The 17,087-nt window shown below is 39.5% G+C and overlaps 1 protein-coding gene across 2 annotated transcripts in view; it reads left to right on the top strand.

Moving 5' to 3' along the window:
- The window catches only part of rlim (ring finger protein, LIM domain interacting), a 57,343-nt gene that overhangs the window by 25,080 nt on the left and 15,176 nt on the right, over positions 1 to 17,087 (top strand). Inside the window, exon 3 of one of the 2 annotated variants that reach the window (XM_060832466.1) lies at positions 9,087 to 9,194. In XM_060832466.1, the coding sequence (XP_060688449.1) occupies positions 9,087 to 9,194 (108 nt within the window). Of the gene's footprint in view, positions 1 to 9,086; positions 9,195 to 14,496; positions 14,552 to 17,087 lie in introns of those variants that run through there. The other variant, XM_060832467.1, reaches the window with a different exon arrangement.

The following is a 17,087-nucleotide window of genomic DNA, read 5'->3' as shown; positions in this document are numbered from 1 at the left end:
GTTCAGTGGTGTACATATTGTTAATCATCTGGTTCAGAGATACTATTCACATCTAGAGCAGATGGAATCTGAACCTGAGCTTCCTGGCTCACCGTTGGGAACATTACAACTGCACCACAAGAGCTCTTAGTTCCTCAGTATTGTGTCCTAGACCCAACCATCTTCAGCTGCTTTATCAAGAATCTTATCTCCATCAGGTCAGAAATCCAAAGATTTGCAGTTTTGATGATTTGGCTGTGCTAAATTGCCCATAGTGTCCAGGGATGTGTAGGCTGGATGTATTAGTCAGGGGTAAATATAGGATTGGGGTGTGGGTCTGGGTGAGTTACTCTTGGAGGATCGGTGTGGATGTGTTGGGCCAAAGTGTCTATTTCTACATTGTAAGGGTTCTAATTCTAATTCAAGTGGGTTTTTCACTTATGATCATGGAATGTTCAACACCGCTTGCTACACATCAGATACTGAAGCAGTTCATGTCCAAGCTTGAGCTGAAAAGTGGCAAGTAACATCTTTGGTTAGGTTGTGTTTAACTGCGATGCCATTGTCTGGCATATATATAGCAATGCTCCTTGATATTTGGCATTACCATCACTGAACACCCCACTATTAATATCCTGGGGAGGTGGGGGGGAGGTTGCCATTGATCAGAAACTGAACTATATAAATAAAATGGCTGCAAAAGTAGGTCAGAGGCTGGGCATACTCCAGCAAATAACTTATCACCTGATTCTCCACAGCCTGTTGACAATTTACAAGGCAAAAGTCAGAAGTGTGATGGAATGCTGCCCACTTGTTTGGGTGTGTGCAACTCCAACAGAATTCAAGGGACTTGGGAGCAAGCAGAACAAAGCAGCCAACTTGATTTATACTGCATTCACCTCCTTGATTGCTGACACTCAGAAGCAGCATATCCCATTTACAAGATGGGCTGCAGAAGTTTACTAAAGCCCTAAAAATAGCACCTTCCAAACCCATGACCACTTCCATCTAGAAGGACAAGGACCAAAGATACATGGGAACCATGCAATTTCCCCTCCAGAGCCACTCGCCATCTTGGCTTGGAAATAACTCATTGTTTCTTTAATATCACTGTCAAAATCTTAATGCCCTCTCTAGTGGCATTGTGGGTCTACTGACAGCCCTTGGACTGCAGCAGTTCAAGAAAGCAGCTCGACACTATCTTCTCAAGGACACTTAGGGGTAGACTAAACTCTGGCCAAGCCAGTGATGCCCATATCCCAAATGTGAATTAAAAGAAAGTCAGGCCATGAAGGTGAGCAGCGTAGGGAGAAATGAGAGTCAGGCCGATGGGTCTCTGCCACAAATTATTCTTTCTTTATATTAACTTTTTAAAAATAGTTAAAGAATAATTATTAAGTCTGTATTTAAATATGGTTTTGGTGGGTGGGGATAGTGTGTTGTTTGAGTGTGGCTTGTTAAACCACTTTAATCTCAACTGGTGAAGTGGTAATGATGGAAATATTTGAAGCACAGTTCACCATGAATTATTTTCTTGTAAGTTAAAGGAACAGAATAAGCCATACAGAAAGAGAGGGATAAGTGCCTGTGTGTTAGGAGGTAGGGTGACATGTAGAAGTGAGCAAAAGAGAGGTAAGTGAGAGTGAAAGGGGAAAGGAAAACAGACTTGAGTGAGAAGGAAACCCTGGACGGAAATTCAACTCTTCTTTAACCCCCACTTATCTGTGCATTCCGCAGAGGCCAACTTGAAATGTGCCCTACCAAAGGCAACCCAAGGTCAGCATTATTTAAACCTAACTCCTTAGCTCAACCCCAGAAAATGCGCCTTCCCTTGTGATCATGGCGGGCTGCTTTGTTTTTCTCTAGCTCAGTGTCTCAACGAAAAAGTAAAAATTCACTTTTATTGAGCTTTTGCTGCATGGTGTATTTTAGTGTTAATTTCCGATAATTATTCATCTAAATGATCAATTTATTGTTTTTGAATTTTTTTCATGAAATTCATGTTTAATATTGTGACAAGCATTATCCCTCTGAAATTTGTTTACGAGCCCTTGTCAGAAGAGAAAAATCAAAATGTGACCCCCTCTCCACAAGAATAACCCTGTTCTGGAATTAGGTCAGACTTCCATATCTAGTTTCTTATGTGCAAAATGTAGATAGATTTAAGTTAGCAATATATTTTGGGACTAACAGCCACTGTTAAATGTTATGTAAGGAACACAGCAACTTCCCAACAATCCTTTTTGTTATAATATGAACAGCTTTCTAGTAATATTCCTTTGACTTTGTTTTAAAAAAAATTCCAGGTATTTGGGGATTTCTTTGCTTTGGTAGCTTGCCATTGTTGACGGTGATGCTTATAAATAGCAGGTCTTGATGGGCTTTGTGAATGGCCAACCTTGCTGTCAGTAATTAAACACCAAATACTGGGATTTACAGTAATATTGTTTGTATTTTAATTTTGGCTTTATTCGGGTAATAATCACTGTGAAAAGTTCCATGAGCTTGAGTCTTAGTATTCCCATGAGGGCTTTTGGACTCTGACAACACTGACATTTCAAGCAGAGCTTCACAGTTACCCATTGTGAATTTTGCCATCTTTATAATGTGTTGCAAGAAATATTCCAATTTTTTAACTGTTTATGCAGAAAGTGAAACATGGTCAAAATCATTTGCAAAAATATTTGAATTGGTATTGTTTCCTTTTTTTAAAACTGGTTTTTGCAAGGTTTGTGAAGGTTTGTAACTCAGGTTGAGGTTTAGGGTGTAGGTTTGCTCGCTGAGCTGTAGGTTTGATATCCAGACGTTTCATTACCTGGCTAGGTAACATCATCAGTGGCGACCTCCAAGTGAAGTGAAGCTGTTGTCTCCTCCTTTCTATTTATAGATTTGTCCTGGATGGGGTTCCTGGGGTTTGTGGTGATGTCATTTCCTGTTCGTTTTCTGAGGGGTTGATAGATGGGATCTAGATCGGTGTGTTTATTTATGGCGTTGTGGTTGGAGTGCCAGGCCTCTAGGAATTCTCCAACCACAACGCCATAAACAAACACACCGATCTAGATCCCATCTATCAACCCCTCAGAAAACGAACAGGAAATGACATCACCACAAACCCCAGGAACCCCATCCAGGACAAACATATAAATAGAAAGCCGGAGACGATAACTTTGCTTCACTTGGAGATTGCCATGATGATGTTACCTAGCCAGGCAGTGAAACGTCTGGATATCAAACCTACAGCTCAGCGAGCAAACCTACACCCTTAAACTGGTTGTTGGCTCCTTTTTTGATTTGATCCTTTTAATAAGCCAATCTGGTAGCATCTTGATCTGTTAATAACAGACTAATGTGCAGAGCATACGTGCATGTATTGATGTTGAAACTTTCATTTTAACACAAAAAAAAGTAAGATTTTCATGTATCGGAGTATAAAATATCTCTCATTCTGCAAGGTCTACTAGTTGGAAGTATTTGTTTTTAATGATACTGAGCTGTTTGTAAGCTTATCTGCACTGTGAATTAGTTCTGCAATTTGGTATCACTGGGAAATTGTGAAATTCATTAAACTACTATATTTGTGCTGAAATTTGGCAGCAGTAGGATAGAGATAGTGGGACATTAGAATGGAGAGAGGGTTTTCAGCTATTTGAATGATCAAAGAGCCTTGTATTGCACAGAACTTTTAAGGCCCAACTGATTTTTAAAAAAATGCTTTTCATCCAACCACTTGAGCTGAATTTGTAAATGCATTTGGTATTGATTTGTGAATTCTTCATGCTTATCAAGTACTGTCCAAGCTTCGCAGCACAAGGTTGTGTGTTTTATTTTCATATGGGGTGTTGGTTGACCAGCATTTATTGCTCATCCCTAGTTGCTGTTGAGAAGATAATGAGCTGCCGCCTTGAACTGCTACAGTGTACGTGCTGTAGGTAGGCCCACAATACCATTATCGAGGGAATTTCAGGATTTTGACTCTGTGACAGTGAAGAAACAGTAATATAATTCCAATTCAGAATGAGAAGTGGCTTGAAGGGGAACTTGCAGGTGCTGGGGTTCCCATGAATCTGCTACCCTTGTACTCCTAGGTAAAGGTACTATATAAGGATCTTTGAATTTCTGAAATGCATCTTGTAAATAGTACACATTGCTTCTGAGCGTCAGTGGTGGAGAGAGCAGTTGCTTATGGATGTACCAATCAAGGGTACTGCTTTGTTTTGGGTGATGTTAAGCTTCTTGGAGTGTTATTGGAGCTGCACCTGTTCAAGCAAAAGGAGAATATTTCATCCTACTCCTGACTTGTGTCTTATAGATAGTGGACAGACTTTGGGCAGTCAGAAGGTGTTACTCACTGCAATGTTCCTAGGATCCTTACCGATAGTAAAATCACTGTTCTTGTGTATATCTATGTCTTGAAGCTATCATACGTAGGAATGCTTCCAGTTATCAACAAAAAAGTTAAGTTCTTCTTTGCCTGACAAGCTTTTGAAAATCATGTATGGTGACAGGATACAGTAAGTCTGGGTCAGGCAAAGTGTGCGCTTTCTCTATACGTAGGGCAGTTTCTGAAATTTACATTCTGAGAAAACTGCAAGAGTGTAGTTTGTGCAAAAAAGTACACCTGAATGAAACTTGAACTTTGGCCCCTGAGAAATGGTTTTGAAATAAGCTGGTGCTAAGACCTTGAAGATATATGGCTTTACTTCCACTCCTATGTTATGGTCTTCTATCCAATGGGCATGAAGTATGACAAAAAAAACAAGTTTCTCAAAAAAATTAGATCTTTTCTTTCTCTTTCCCAATGTTGCTCACGTGTCTGCTTTTTGTTTGTGTGTGCTGCTTTCTTCTTGCAGCCATCCCTTTTACGTGTGCTAGTTTGTTCTTTTTATCAGCTCAGCTTTTTGTCTGTTTTGTTTCCCTCTGTCTCTGTCCTCTGCTTGCCTCCACAGGGGGTAGCCTTTAGCTCACAGATCAAGGGAGTGAGCTGACCAGGGCACAGTTCAACTTTCAGGTCGTGTGAAGAGTCTGGCCAGGGCAGTAGGTCAACACTGAATAGTGGGAGGTGATCAGTATGATACCACAAAATTTTAAGTCAGGTGGCTGGCATGTGGAGCACAATATGATATGTTGAAGCGTGAGAGGATTGAAAGGTAGATATGTATGGTAAGTATGCATGCTGACATCTGAAAGGTTTAAGAGGAATCTACTGGATGTAAAAACTTGAAAGTAAAAACATTTCGTGCAAAAATTTATGTACTGATCTCTCTCATTCTGCTCTGTATTCTTCGGTGTGATCTTTCATGTGCTTGGTGCCAGTGGAGGCAAGGAAGAATTTTTACCCCTGCATTTTTAAAGGGAATAAAGTATATTCACTTTGGGAGACTGCACTCTTAATTGAGGTTTCTACTGTCATTTGGAATGTTCTGGTACATTGGGGTAAAATGAATTGTATGCTTGTGTGTTAAGTGTTGATCACTGCATCAAAGTTAGTTGCTGTTTAAATTTGAAGAGGTGATACCCTCATTGTCTATAATATTATTTTGGTGCCTGACTAGGTACTATTTTACTGTGAAAGTAAAACTTATTTCTTCTTTCACCATTTGTGGTGAATGTTTGAAATGCTGGGATGACTACCTCAATTCTGGCAGGACAACAGACACTAGCTGCTTGCAATCTAGAGAATGTAAACCAAAATGTTAACTGTGTGAAGTAGCATCAAGTTTATTTTAACACAAAATAATCCATTTGATTTTTAGCCAAGGCATATTCTTTATGAAAATGTAAGAATGTTGTGTGTGGTTATATCTGTGTGCAAGCTGCTTTAACATCATTTAACATAGGCTTGCCTTGTGAAAACAAGCATTATTTTCTAGAGTTTGTAGTGTATTTAGTTATGATGAGAAATTTTGCCTGGAATGGTACTTGGTGGAGCAGAAAGATTTAAGTGGCTTAGAGAGATATTTAAACATTGAAAGAGTTTAAATGGGTAAGTAATAAAGAATGGCATTTGTTGATCAGTGAATCAGTAATGTTGAGTGTTTTTAGGCTAAGGATTAATATGACAACAAGTAGTTAGAAGTGTATTCTCATAAGATCTTACTAGAGTAAGATTAAGGTCACTCAAAGATAGTAGTGGAAAGTTGTGTGTGGAATCTGATGACATTGGGGAAGTGCTTAATGAATACTTTTCGTCAGTATTCACGTTAGAAAAGGGCAATGTTAGTGAGAATACAGTGATGCAGGCTACAAGATTAGATGGGATTGAGGTTGACCAAGCCGAGCTTTTAGCAATTTTGGAAGATCTGAAAATAAATAAGATCCCTGGGCCAGATGGGATTTAACCTCTGATTCTTTGGGAAGCCAAGGAGAAGATTGCAGAGCCTTTACTTTGATCTTTGTCATCATTGTCGCCAAAAGACTGGAGGAAAGCAAATGTTGTTCCCTTGTTTAAGAATGGGAGTCGGGACAACCCTTCTAATTATAGGCCAGTGAGCCTTACTCCGGTTGTGGATTACGTGTAGGAAAAGGTTAGAAGATATAGGATTTATAATCATCTGGAAAGGAATAATTTGATTAGGGATAGTCAACATGGTTTTATGAAGAGTAGGTCATGCCTCAGTAACCTTATTGAGTTCTTCGAGAAGGTGCCAAAATAGGTTGATGAAGGTAAAGCTGTTGATGTGTATGTGGACTTCACTAAGGCATTTGATAAGGTTCCACGTGGTAGGTTATTGCACAAAGTACAGAGTTTCGGGATTGAAGGTGATTTAACTGCTTGGATCAGAAGTTGGCTAGCTGAAAGAAGATGGTGGTGGTTGATGGGAAATATTCATCCTGGAGCTCAGTTACCAGTGGTATGCCGCAGGAATCTGTTTTGGGGCCACAGCTGTTTGTCATTTTTATAAATGATCTGGAAGTGTGCGTAGAAGGATGGGTTGGTAAATTTGCGGGTGACACTTAAGGTAGGCGGAGTTGTAATAGTGCCAAAGGATGTTGTGGGTTTCAGAAGGATGTAGATAAGATGCAGAGCTGGGCTGAGAAGTGGCAAATGGAGTTTAATGCAGAGAAGTGTGAGTTTACTTCGGAAGAAATAACAGGAATAGAGTACTCGCCTAATAGTAAAATGCTTTGCAGTGTAGATGAACAGAGAGATGTCTGTGTCCTGGTGTATAAATCCCTGAAAGTTGCCACCCAAGTTGATAAGGTTGTTAAGAAGGCATATGATGTGTTGGCATTTGTAGGGGATGGAGTTTCAGAGCCACGTGGTCATGCTTCAGCTGTGCAAGACACCGATAAGGCCGCATCTGGAGTATTGCGTGCAGTTCTGGTCACCGCATTATAGGAAGGATGTGGAAGCTTTGGAAAGGAGATTTACGAGGATGTTGCCTGGTATGGTAGGAAGGTCTTATGAGGAAAGGCTGAGGGAACTGAGGCTGTTTTTGTTGGAGAGAAGGTTGAGAGATTACTTAATTGTGACGTATAAAATAATCAGAGGGTTAGATAGGGTGAGAGCCTTTTTCCCCATGGTGAAGGCTAACACAAGGGACATAGCTTTAAATTGAGGGGTGATAGATTTAGGACGGAGATTAAGGGTGATTTCTTCACTCAGAAGTAATGGCGTGGAATGGCCTGCCTGCAACAGTAGTAGACTCGCGAACGTTAAGGGCATTTAAATGGGCATTGGGCATACATATGGATAATAATGGGACGTTGTAGGTTAGATGGATATCAGATTATTTTCACAGGTCGACGCAACATCGAGGGCCGAAGGGCCTGTACTGCGCTGTAACGTCCTATGTTCTATAATATGGCTACTGATGTCTAATCTTTTGAGAAATTTTAAATTTCACAAAGCTTAGTTCCTGTAGCAGAACATACTAAAATGTGTTCCTGAGGTGACTCTGCTTTGTTTTTTAAAAAAATTCTGTTCTAGTTAGAGTAAAAAAGCAGAAATTAGAAGGCTGCTCAGCTACCCCTCTGTGTTAATCCGAGTGTCTCAACTATGATTTTCTGCAAAGTCCCATTGATGGGATTAATACCAATCATCCACCATTTCCCAGAGGTGATCAGACTTGAGTAATTCATATACAAAGTTTCCTAAAAGAGAGGCTTGAAAGGACTTTAATAATAGAAAATATCATTCAGCAGTAAAAGTGCTTAATTTACTTATTCAGAATGCATTAATTCTGCTCTGGTTATTTGGTGTGTTTGGAGAACATTGTATTATGCACGTAATAAAAATTAGATTAGAAATTAAGTTAAACAAGCAGCTTTAGTTGCTTGGAAACTCATGATGATGCCAGTTTACTCATGAAAAGCCTTGTTACTCATCAAACCACATTTTAAATTGTAACTCTTTGAAAGTTGGAGTGATGTTATACTTTAGCTGAGATTAAAGAACAAAACAGATCTTGCTGATCTCAGTGACTACTTTGGACCATCATTAACTGATCTTTCAACTCATTCAGAATCATTCAAAGCTATATAATGCATTTTTACAGATTACAATATTTTCACCATAACTTTTGCATTAACACCACCTATACATCTGAAATTTGGTCATGGTTTTTTTTGTTGGAAAAGCATGTGCATTGGTTATAGAGGCTTAGTGATTAAAATCTGTGCCTCTCACATTACAATCCATAAAAGGCCTGAGGATACCAGTTTTAATTCCCAATCTACATTAATTAACTGATCTCAACTGGGGAATTAATTACATCATTGCGATTGGCCTTGGTACCTGTGTCCAGAAAGCGTTAATCAATGAGAATTGCCAGTGCTGCTTGCCATACAGACCATCTTGGTAAAAAGTGTGCATGTGTTTAGATGTCAGGCTTGTCTATGGTTTTTCTTTTAGTTGATTAATGCAACGCTGTTATGGTTCAAATGAATGATTAGTTAGCAGAGTTGTTGGATTCTGCATCATTGTGTAACCTGTTAAGAGACAGTGCTTTCAAGAACAGAAAATGGACACTCAGTTTTGCCGAATCACAAATGAAAAGACAGTTTCTTCTCAGTGACTGTGATTCCCGCATATAAGTCAGTCACCAAAATGTATGTTCCAATTTACTGGCAGTGTTCATGGTACTTGTCCTCATTGTATTTTGAAGGGGAAGTTACAGAAGAGGAACTTAGCAGGCGTTTACAACAGGTGAAGGACGGCGTTATTCAGAACAACCCAGATACTTGGAGAAGTGAAGGCTCTGGTGACAACAGAGGTAGGCAATTAAATAGTGATGCCACCTGTGTGGTGTATAAATTTAATATAAGAACTCTGTTTGGCAGTTTTCCACTTGCCCTGTCTTTGGAGTCAACAAAATATGCACATGGGCATAGAAGAAAAATATGTTAGCAACATTATTTAAGCTTACTGATGACAATACATTACTCAAATGTTACAATCTGATGCTTCTGTTTCTCTGGCAGGACTTAGCCATAAAAATTTTCATCCTGGAACCCTGGCCCTCTTTCTCCAGCTTGAAGTAGAATTTGGACAATTAACCTTTTTGACAATTTCTGTTTTCAGGACTAGCTAATCGGTTTTGTGGTCAGGCTAAGTTTCCCACCAGTATCCATTCTTTCCTCTGAGTAACCTTTTTGTTCTTCAGGAGTGCAAGAGCTGACACTCTCTTGCTCACTGTTCAAATTCATGCAATATCCAGAAGAAAAAGCTAAATTGTACCATCTCTGAACTGGCCGTCACACATATATTTGTGCTTTCAAAATAAGATGTTTCACTTGAGTATTCTCCACATTTTTGTAGGATTAATGCCTGGCTGGATTGGATGTGAAGGATTCTTAACTTATTAGCACATGAAAATTGTGACAGTGTAAAGTAGATATTGCTGCCTGCTTTGAAGTCCCATCTTAAACCACTGAGCCTATTTATTTCACCATTGTTACCAAGGCTCTGTTGACTTACTCTCTTTATGGTGTCCCTGCAAGTGGGCAAAATGTTTAGCTTTTCCACAAATAATTCTCATTGGTTTTAACTCATAAGTTGTTTTGGATTTCCAAAAACGGCCAGTCCACAATTTCCTTTTCAGGATTTCCTCTCTGGAATTTTCTAAGGAATTTAGTTTTCTGGATCAGTTGGCAAAATCTGAGAACAAATGTTAAGGGAGTAATATTGTCCAACTTGGTGCACGTCTGACTTAACAAAATGAGTTAATTGAAGATATTGGCCTGTTCACAAACCTGTTTACACGCAGGTGTTCATCTGGTCTTAAGGCAACAGTTATCAGTATCCAAATCTCCAAATGGCTAAATAGTTATTTGAAAAACACACAAAAGGGAACTGGGGCACAAAATTAGCATTTTAGCACAGATACAGTTGAACTACTGTTATCATTTGTAAATGTACTGCACCTAATACTTTCAAAGAACTTCTTAAGCAGTGCTGAATGCAATATTGATATCGATGTTTGCCAGAGGCTGAAACACTGTGTGCAGAATACATCAACCCACCAAAATCAGTGATCTGTATGATTGTTAATAGAAGACTGAAGAAAGTAATCCATCTAACCACAATGAACGACAAAATAATTTGCCCAATGCTGTTGAGCACAAAATTGATAGGAAATGCTCAAAGATGACAATTTTTAGTTAAGAGTCACCAATCTTACAGTACCTTGTCCAGTCATGCAATATTTAAGATTTATCAACTTTTAGTTTGGCACTGGGGGCTGTTTGCTTGTTATTACTGTTGAGACGTCAGACACCTCTATAAAGAAACCATATTTATCAATGTAGTTTTGCTCTGATTCTGGTCATTCCCAGAAACTTGCCTCTAAGCCGCATAGATATCAAAAACCTTTCATGCTATGCTCTTACCTGGATGATCCAAATACCATGTGAAACAACAAAGTGTGTTCCATCAAATACTGTTCCCCAGTTGTTAAAAGCTGATGTCTTCACTCCTAATCAACCAATCTTTGAAGACTGTATCCTTGTGAGCTACGAATTTCTATCTCCTCACGCTAAAATCCTTGAACATGATGTTTGCTTCCTATCTGATGTGTACCTTTCTTCGAAAACAAGGTTTGAATGCCTCCAATCAGATTTTTGTTTTTGCTACATATAACATGACTCTTGTATGTGGGGCAAATGACATCCTATGGCTGATGAGTGAAAACAATCTTCCTTTTGACCTTCTCAACTTTATATATAAAAACCTTTGACATGGTAGTCTGATAGCAGCTCCCTCCAAGGCCTCTCCACCTTCCTCACCTAGAGGAGGCTGCATTTGCTTGTTTCCATTCCTCTCCAGCTCATCACAGGGAGAAAATTGCCAGCAGTATCATCTTTCCCTATTCACCAAGTTATCTTTGGTTTTCCCCAAGGATAAATCCTTGGCCCCATCTTGTCTGTCATCAGCATGCTGCCTCTTCATGTCATTGGAAAGTACGGTGTCAGTTTCCACACTCTTTTCTACCTCACCATCACTTTTGATCGCTCCTCTCTGCATTTTTAATGATTTTGTTTACGTCCAGTAGTGGCTAAATAGAAATTTTCTTGAACTAAATATTGAGAAGCTGAAAGCATTTATTTTCAGGCCCCACCATCAAACTCCTGTCATTGGTGATTTTGAGCCTGAACCACATTGTTCACAAACTTAATGTCATTTTTGATCCTCTGACTACCTCCTACATCCACAGCACATTAAGGTAGCCTGTTTCTAGCTGTAAAACATTGTCCGAATCTGCCCTTCCATCACTCATCTGCTACGTCCATGTCCTTGTTAGCTCTGGAATTGACTACAGAGCACTCCTGGCCACCTCCCATTTTTTACCTTCTATAAATTTGAGATTATCCAAATTCTGCCCATGATCTATCTTGCCCCATCCTATTCAAGCATCTGTGCTTGTTCACCTATGAGTTTCCTGGTTGCAAAACTCTCATCTTGTATCAGACCCCTCTATGATGTCAGCTGCTCCATATCCATAGTCTCCTCCAGGCTAAAAATCCTCTTTAGTATCTGTGCTCTTAATTCTGAACTCTTGAACATCCCAAACTTTAATAACACTATCTTTGGCATCTGTGGAAACTCTGGAATTTCCTCCGTAAACATTTGTCTTTTTCCATTTTAAGATCCTCCTTAAAACTATCCAGTTGATGAAGCTTTTTGGCAATTAAGACACCACCTTCCCATGCATGGTTGTCATTTTGTTTCTCGATGCTCTGTGAAGTGCTTTGAGATGCTTTGTTGAAATAAAGCTGCAATGGAAATGAACGCTGTTGTACAAGGCAGTATCTTTAAATCTAGTCTGTCTAAGCTTGTGTGGCCTGTTAATTTTGCCCTCAAAAGCAAGGTTATTCAGTTTTACTTATGTTTATTTATCCCTTTAATGTCAATAAAGAGCCTTAAAGGTTCTTGACAATTTTACCTCATTTGTTGATTGTTACTCCATCAAAAGCTTTTTTAATTCTCAAAACTATGTACTTGAATAATTCATACAGATACCTGCTGTAAATGACTATAATTCTGCTTTATTACCCATGCTTACTGGAACAATGTATCTTCAGAGCTTCCCTTTTCAATTTTGCTGAAGTGGCTTCTCGAGCTTATCTGTTGTACCCAAATTGAGTGTATTTTTCATGTACCTACAGCTGTTTCATCATCATCTTCCCAACTACATTGATCACATGGATCTATCGTTCTGTTTTATTCCATTAACTTTACTAGTCATGGTCCAGGTCTTCACTCCCACAGCTACACTGTTGTTTATTATTGTTATACTTTCCCACTCTGCTAGCACTGACACCATTGTGCATCTCTACTTTGCTCTTGAATGATCATCTTTTAGTTTCTTATTAACTCTTTTCTCATTCCTTTGGTTCCAGTGGCAGATCTCCAGCAGCACAGATATTGATATTCTGCTTCTAGAATGTCTACTGTGTCCACTTAATCTTTATAACTATCACTGAAGTTGAGCGCTCTTTTTGTGAGTGTCCATAGCTGTCTTCAACATGGCTACATCATCCCTTCACAAGTACTTCAATTTACTTCTGGGTTTGCTCTTCTGTCATGTCCTCCTTGTTCTTCACTTATGAGTAATATGTTTCTCTTTGCATGCATAGCTGAAAATGCTTTTATGTCCACCTAAAAAGGCAGTCTTACACAAAGCCATTCCTGATCACCTCATTGTAACCCTCATTAATTGCCTGCAATTTGTACGAAGTGTGCAGGAGCAGAGTGTTCTTGTGGAATGTGCAGAAGTATTTGTAACTGAAGGGGCAAGATAAGAATGCTTCTTTGCACCTTTGAACTAATTTATTTTGTTGAGACCCATATACAATTCCCGTGACTTCATTTCTATTAAACTGCTGATCAGCCATTTCTCCCTCTGACCCCCATACTAGTTGGCGTTGTAATTGTTTCTTTTCTTTAAATGCAGTAAACTTTGTCTCAAGCTTTCCATTGATGTCCTATTTCTCCGAGAAAGGCCCTTGATTCTTGCAAATTACTGCCCTGTTCCCAGTCTTCCTTTCCATTGTAAAATCCTTGTGTGTTTTCTTCTCCTAGGTCCATTTACAGTTTTATGGTTGACTGTAACTAAAGGTTGTAGAGGATTGAGAAAGAATGTCCTGAAGTCAAAGAAAATACTGTTTGAAACTTTGATTAGGGACATTTCAGATGCTTTGTCATGGATGGTGACTTGATTGGATTAATCAAACTTAGCATTGCAGGAAGAGCAGAGATTTGGGAGGCAATAGTGTGTTCAAGAACTTGGGGAGGAAAATATGAAAAGAAAACTAGCTTCTATGTAAGCTAGATTGAACTTAGTAGAAAGTGTGGGAGTATGGTTAACTGCATCCAGTAAAGTGTTCTAAATTAATTCCTCAAAGCATTTGAGGTGGTTACAGTTCTTGAGATTATACAGGCAATAGGGAACAGGCTAGCAGCTGTGGATGTGAAAGATGACTAATTTTATATCGCTATTTAGGAATGTCATTGGAGATTCTGGTTCAGTTTCAAAAGACAAAGCTGTCGGTATAAGGACATGCCATTTGGCGCCAGTCTGGCACCCAAGGTTTTACAAAGTGCCTGTTTGCACTCACAACGCATCAAGGATGCCCACGTTTATCTGCATTGGATGACAGATTCATCAGAGCACCTTGGAGTCCACTGGCATGGCCATGCAGCAGGTAATCAATACAGTCCAGGAGTCATAATCAATTAATGTTCTTAAGAGCATTATCTTGAACTATCTGGCTGGTTTGTGCTACTCCGATTTGGTTTTCTTTTTATTGAGATAATTGGTTTCAATGAAAAGCTGTCTACAAATATTTGGCTGCCATTTCTGTGGTTCTCAAACCTTGCTTGCAAGATTCCATCAAACTGTTCAACCAGTGAATGTCCATTTCTCAACAGGTAAGGATTGACCAAGCCTTTGCTCTTGATCTGACTTGGTGGTCACAATGATAATGGTTATGTCCCTGTCTGGATGGATGGCCCAGTTATAAGGGATTGGGCTTATAGCAGATGGATAACAGAAAAGTCCACTGAGCACATCATCCTTGGGATTTGGGATGATCAGGTTGACTATGGAAGACTTCCAGTTTTTAATATGGGGTAAGTTAATATATGCATGACTGGACAATGTCACATCATAAGCAAATACTAAAAAGCCTTTCAGTACCCCTGCTTAGATACAAACTGCAAAGGTTTTTTAAATTAATTCATGGGATGTGGGCATCGCTGGCTAGGCCAGCATTTATCGCCCATCCCTAATTGCCCAGAGGGCATTTAAGAGTCAACCACATTGCTGTGGGTCTAGAATCAAATGTAGGCCATTCTTGCCAGGTAAGAAAGGCAGTTTCCTTCCCTCGAGGACATTCGTGAACCAGGTGAATTTTCCAACAATCGACATCAGTTGGATGGTCACCATTGGATTCTTAAATCTATGGTTTTTTTTAAATTTAATTCAGTCCACCATCTGCCATATTTGGGATTTGAACTCAGGTTTCCAGATCAATGCTGGTGTCTCTAGGTTAAAAGTCTAGTGAAGATAGCGGAAGGCCATTGTCTCCCCCGAATTAATGCTTATGCACTTAAATTTCTTACTTCATTGTAATGAATCAGCTTGTAGGTTTAATGAAATGCAAATAGAAAGCACTCAGAGTATTCAGTCTGACGACACCACCTGTGGAGATCTTCACCCAGTGAAGCTATAGTGCAGGAATACGTGTACTAAGCAGCAGAAGATCTTCTGCAGTGAAAACCATATTAAGTAGAGTTAAGTCATTCCAAAACCACAGGTCAGTAAAATTTATGAATGGTGGTGGACAGTTAAACAACTAAGTGGCAGCAGAGGCACCGTAAGTATCTGCATGCCCAATGAATGGGGAGCCTAGCACACCAGTACACAGGACAAAGTTGAAGAATTTGCAACAATGTTAGGGCAAAAGTGTCATGTCTCCTCATCCTTCTGAGGTTTTCAGCATTACAAATATAGCCAATTTAGTTCACTCGGATTAATGTCAAGAAACTGCCAAAGACATTGGATATAAAGCAAAGGTTATAGATATAAAGGAAAGGTTATGGGCTCTGATGGCATCACAGCAGTCATACTGAACTTTGTGTTCCAGAGTTAGCCATGTCCTGAGCCAATCTGTTTGAGTGATATTTGCCTGGTAATTTGCAAAATTGCCTAGGTATATCATTTTCTTAGAAAGAAGGACAAATTTAGCATGGTCAGTTACTGCCTCATCTGTTGACTCGAGTCATCCACAAATTGATGGGAGATCCCCATCATCAGTGACATCAGGTAGAATTTGCACAGCAACAATTGACTCGCTGTTCAGTTTGAATTCTTTCACGGCCATCTGGCTCCTTACCTCATTACAGCCACGATTTAAACTTGAAGATCTGAACTCTGTAACGTATGAGTGACTACCCTGACATCATAGACATACAACATACAAATTAGGTGCATAAAGTAGCCACTCAGCCTTTCAAACCCTCTGTTCCATTCAGTAAGACCACAGCTAATTTACATATTCCACATTTCTGCTAGTCAAGAATCTATCTACAGCTACTTTAAAAATATTCAAAAACTGAGACCCTCAGGTATATTTTCTCCTAATATTGTCAGTTGTAAATAGACAACCCCTTATTTTTGAACTGTGGCCCAAGTTTTAGTTACTACCACAAGGGGAAATATCTTCTGCATATCCATGTAACCAACACCCTACAAGATGTTGTAAATTTCAGTAAAGTCGCATTTTACTCTTGTAAACTCCAGCAGAAACGAGCCTAGCCCATCCAGCCTCTCCTCATAAGACAGTCCACTCGTTCCAGGTGTTGGGAGGTAAACATGCTCTGAACTGCTTCCAGTGCATTTACACCCTTTCCTTAAATATGGAGATCAGTACTATATGCAGTACTCCTGATGTGGTCTCAACAATGCTGTACAGCTGAAACATGAGCTTCTGACTTTTATTTTCATATCCACTCATGACAAATAATAACATTCAATTAGTTTTTCTAGTTATCTGCTGTGCAAACATATTAGCATTTTCATTCTGCCTGCCAAAATGGTCAGTTTTATGTTTGGTCACATTGCACTCTATTTCCTAGATCTCTATTCTTTTGTAACTTCTATATGTCCTCTTCACAGCTTATGTTCCTATCTTAGATACCACCAAATTTAGCAACTGTACATTTGGTCCCTTCAACCACATCATGATTCATATAATACAATTCCCAATTGCATCTTTGAGAAAGTGACAACAGCAAATGCTGCAGAAGTCTGAGTTGAAAAGGTGGTGCTGGAAAAGTACAGCAGGTCATACAGCATCTGAGGAGCAGGAGAGTTGACATTTCGGGCATAAGCCCTTCCTGATTAATGGTTTATGCCTGAAACATTGACTCTTATTGAGTCATAGAGATGTACAGCATGGAAACAGACCCTTTGATCCAACCTGTCCATGCCAACCAGATATACCAACCGAATCTAGACCCACCTGCCAGAACTCGGCCCATATCCCTTCAAACCCTTCCTATCCATATACCTATCCAAATGCCTCTTAAATGTTGCAATTGTACCAGCCTCCACCACTTCCTCTGGCAGCTCATTCCATACACATACCACCCTCTGTGTGGAAAA

The sequence above is a fragment of the Hemiscyllium ocellatum genome, chromosome 11 (assembly GCF_020745735.1).
Source record: "Hemiscyllium ocellatum isolate sHemOce1 chromosome 11, sHemOce1.pat.X.cur, whole genome shotgun sequence".
Taxonomy (NCBI): domain Eukaryota; kingdom Metazoa; phylum Chordata; class Chondrichthyes; order Orectolobiformes; family Hemiscylliidae; genus Hemiscyllium; species Hemiscyllium ocellatum.
This window is presented reverse-complemented; position numbering and strand designations above follow the sequence as displayed.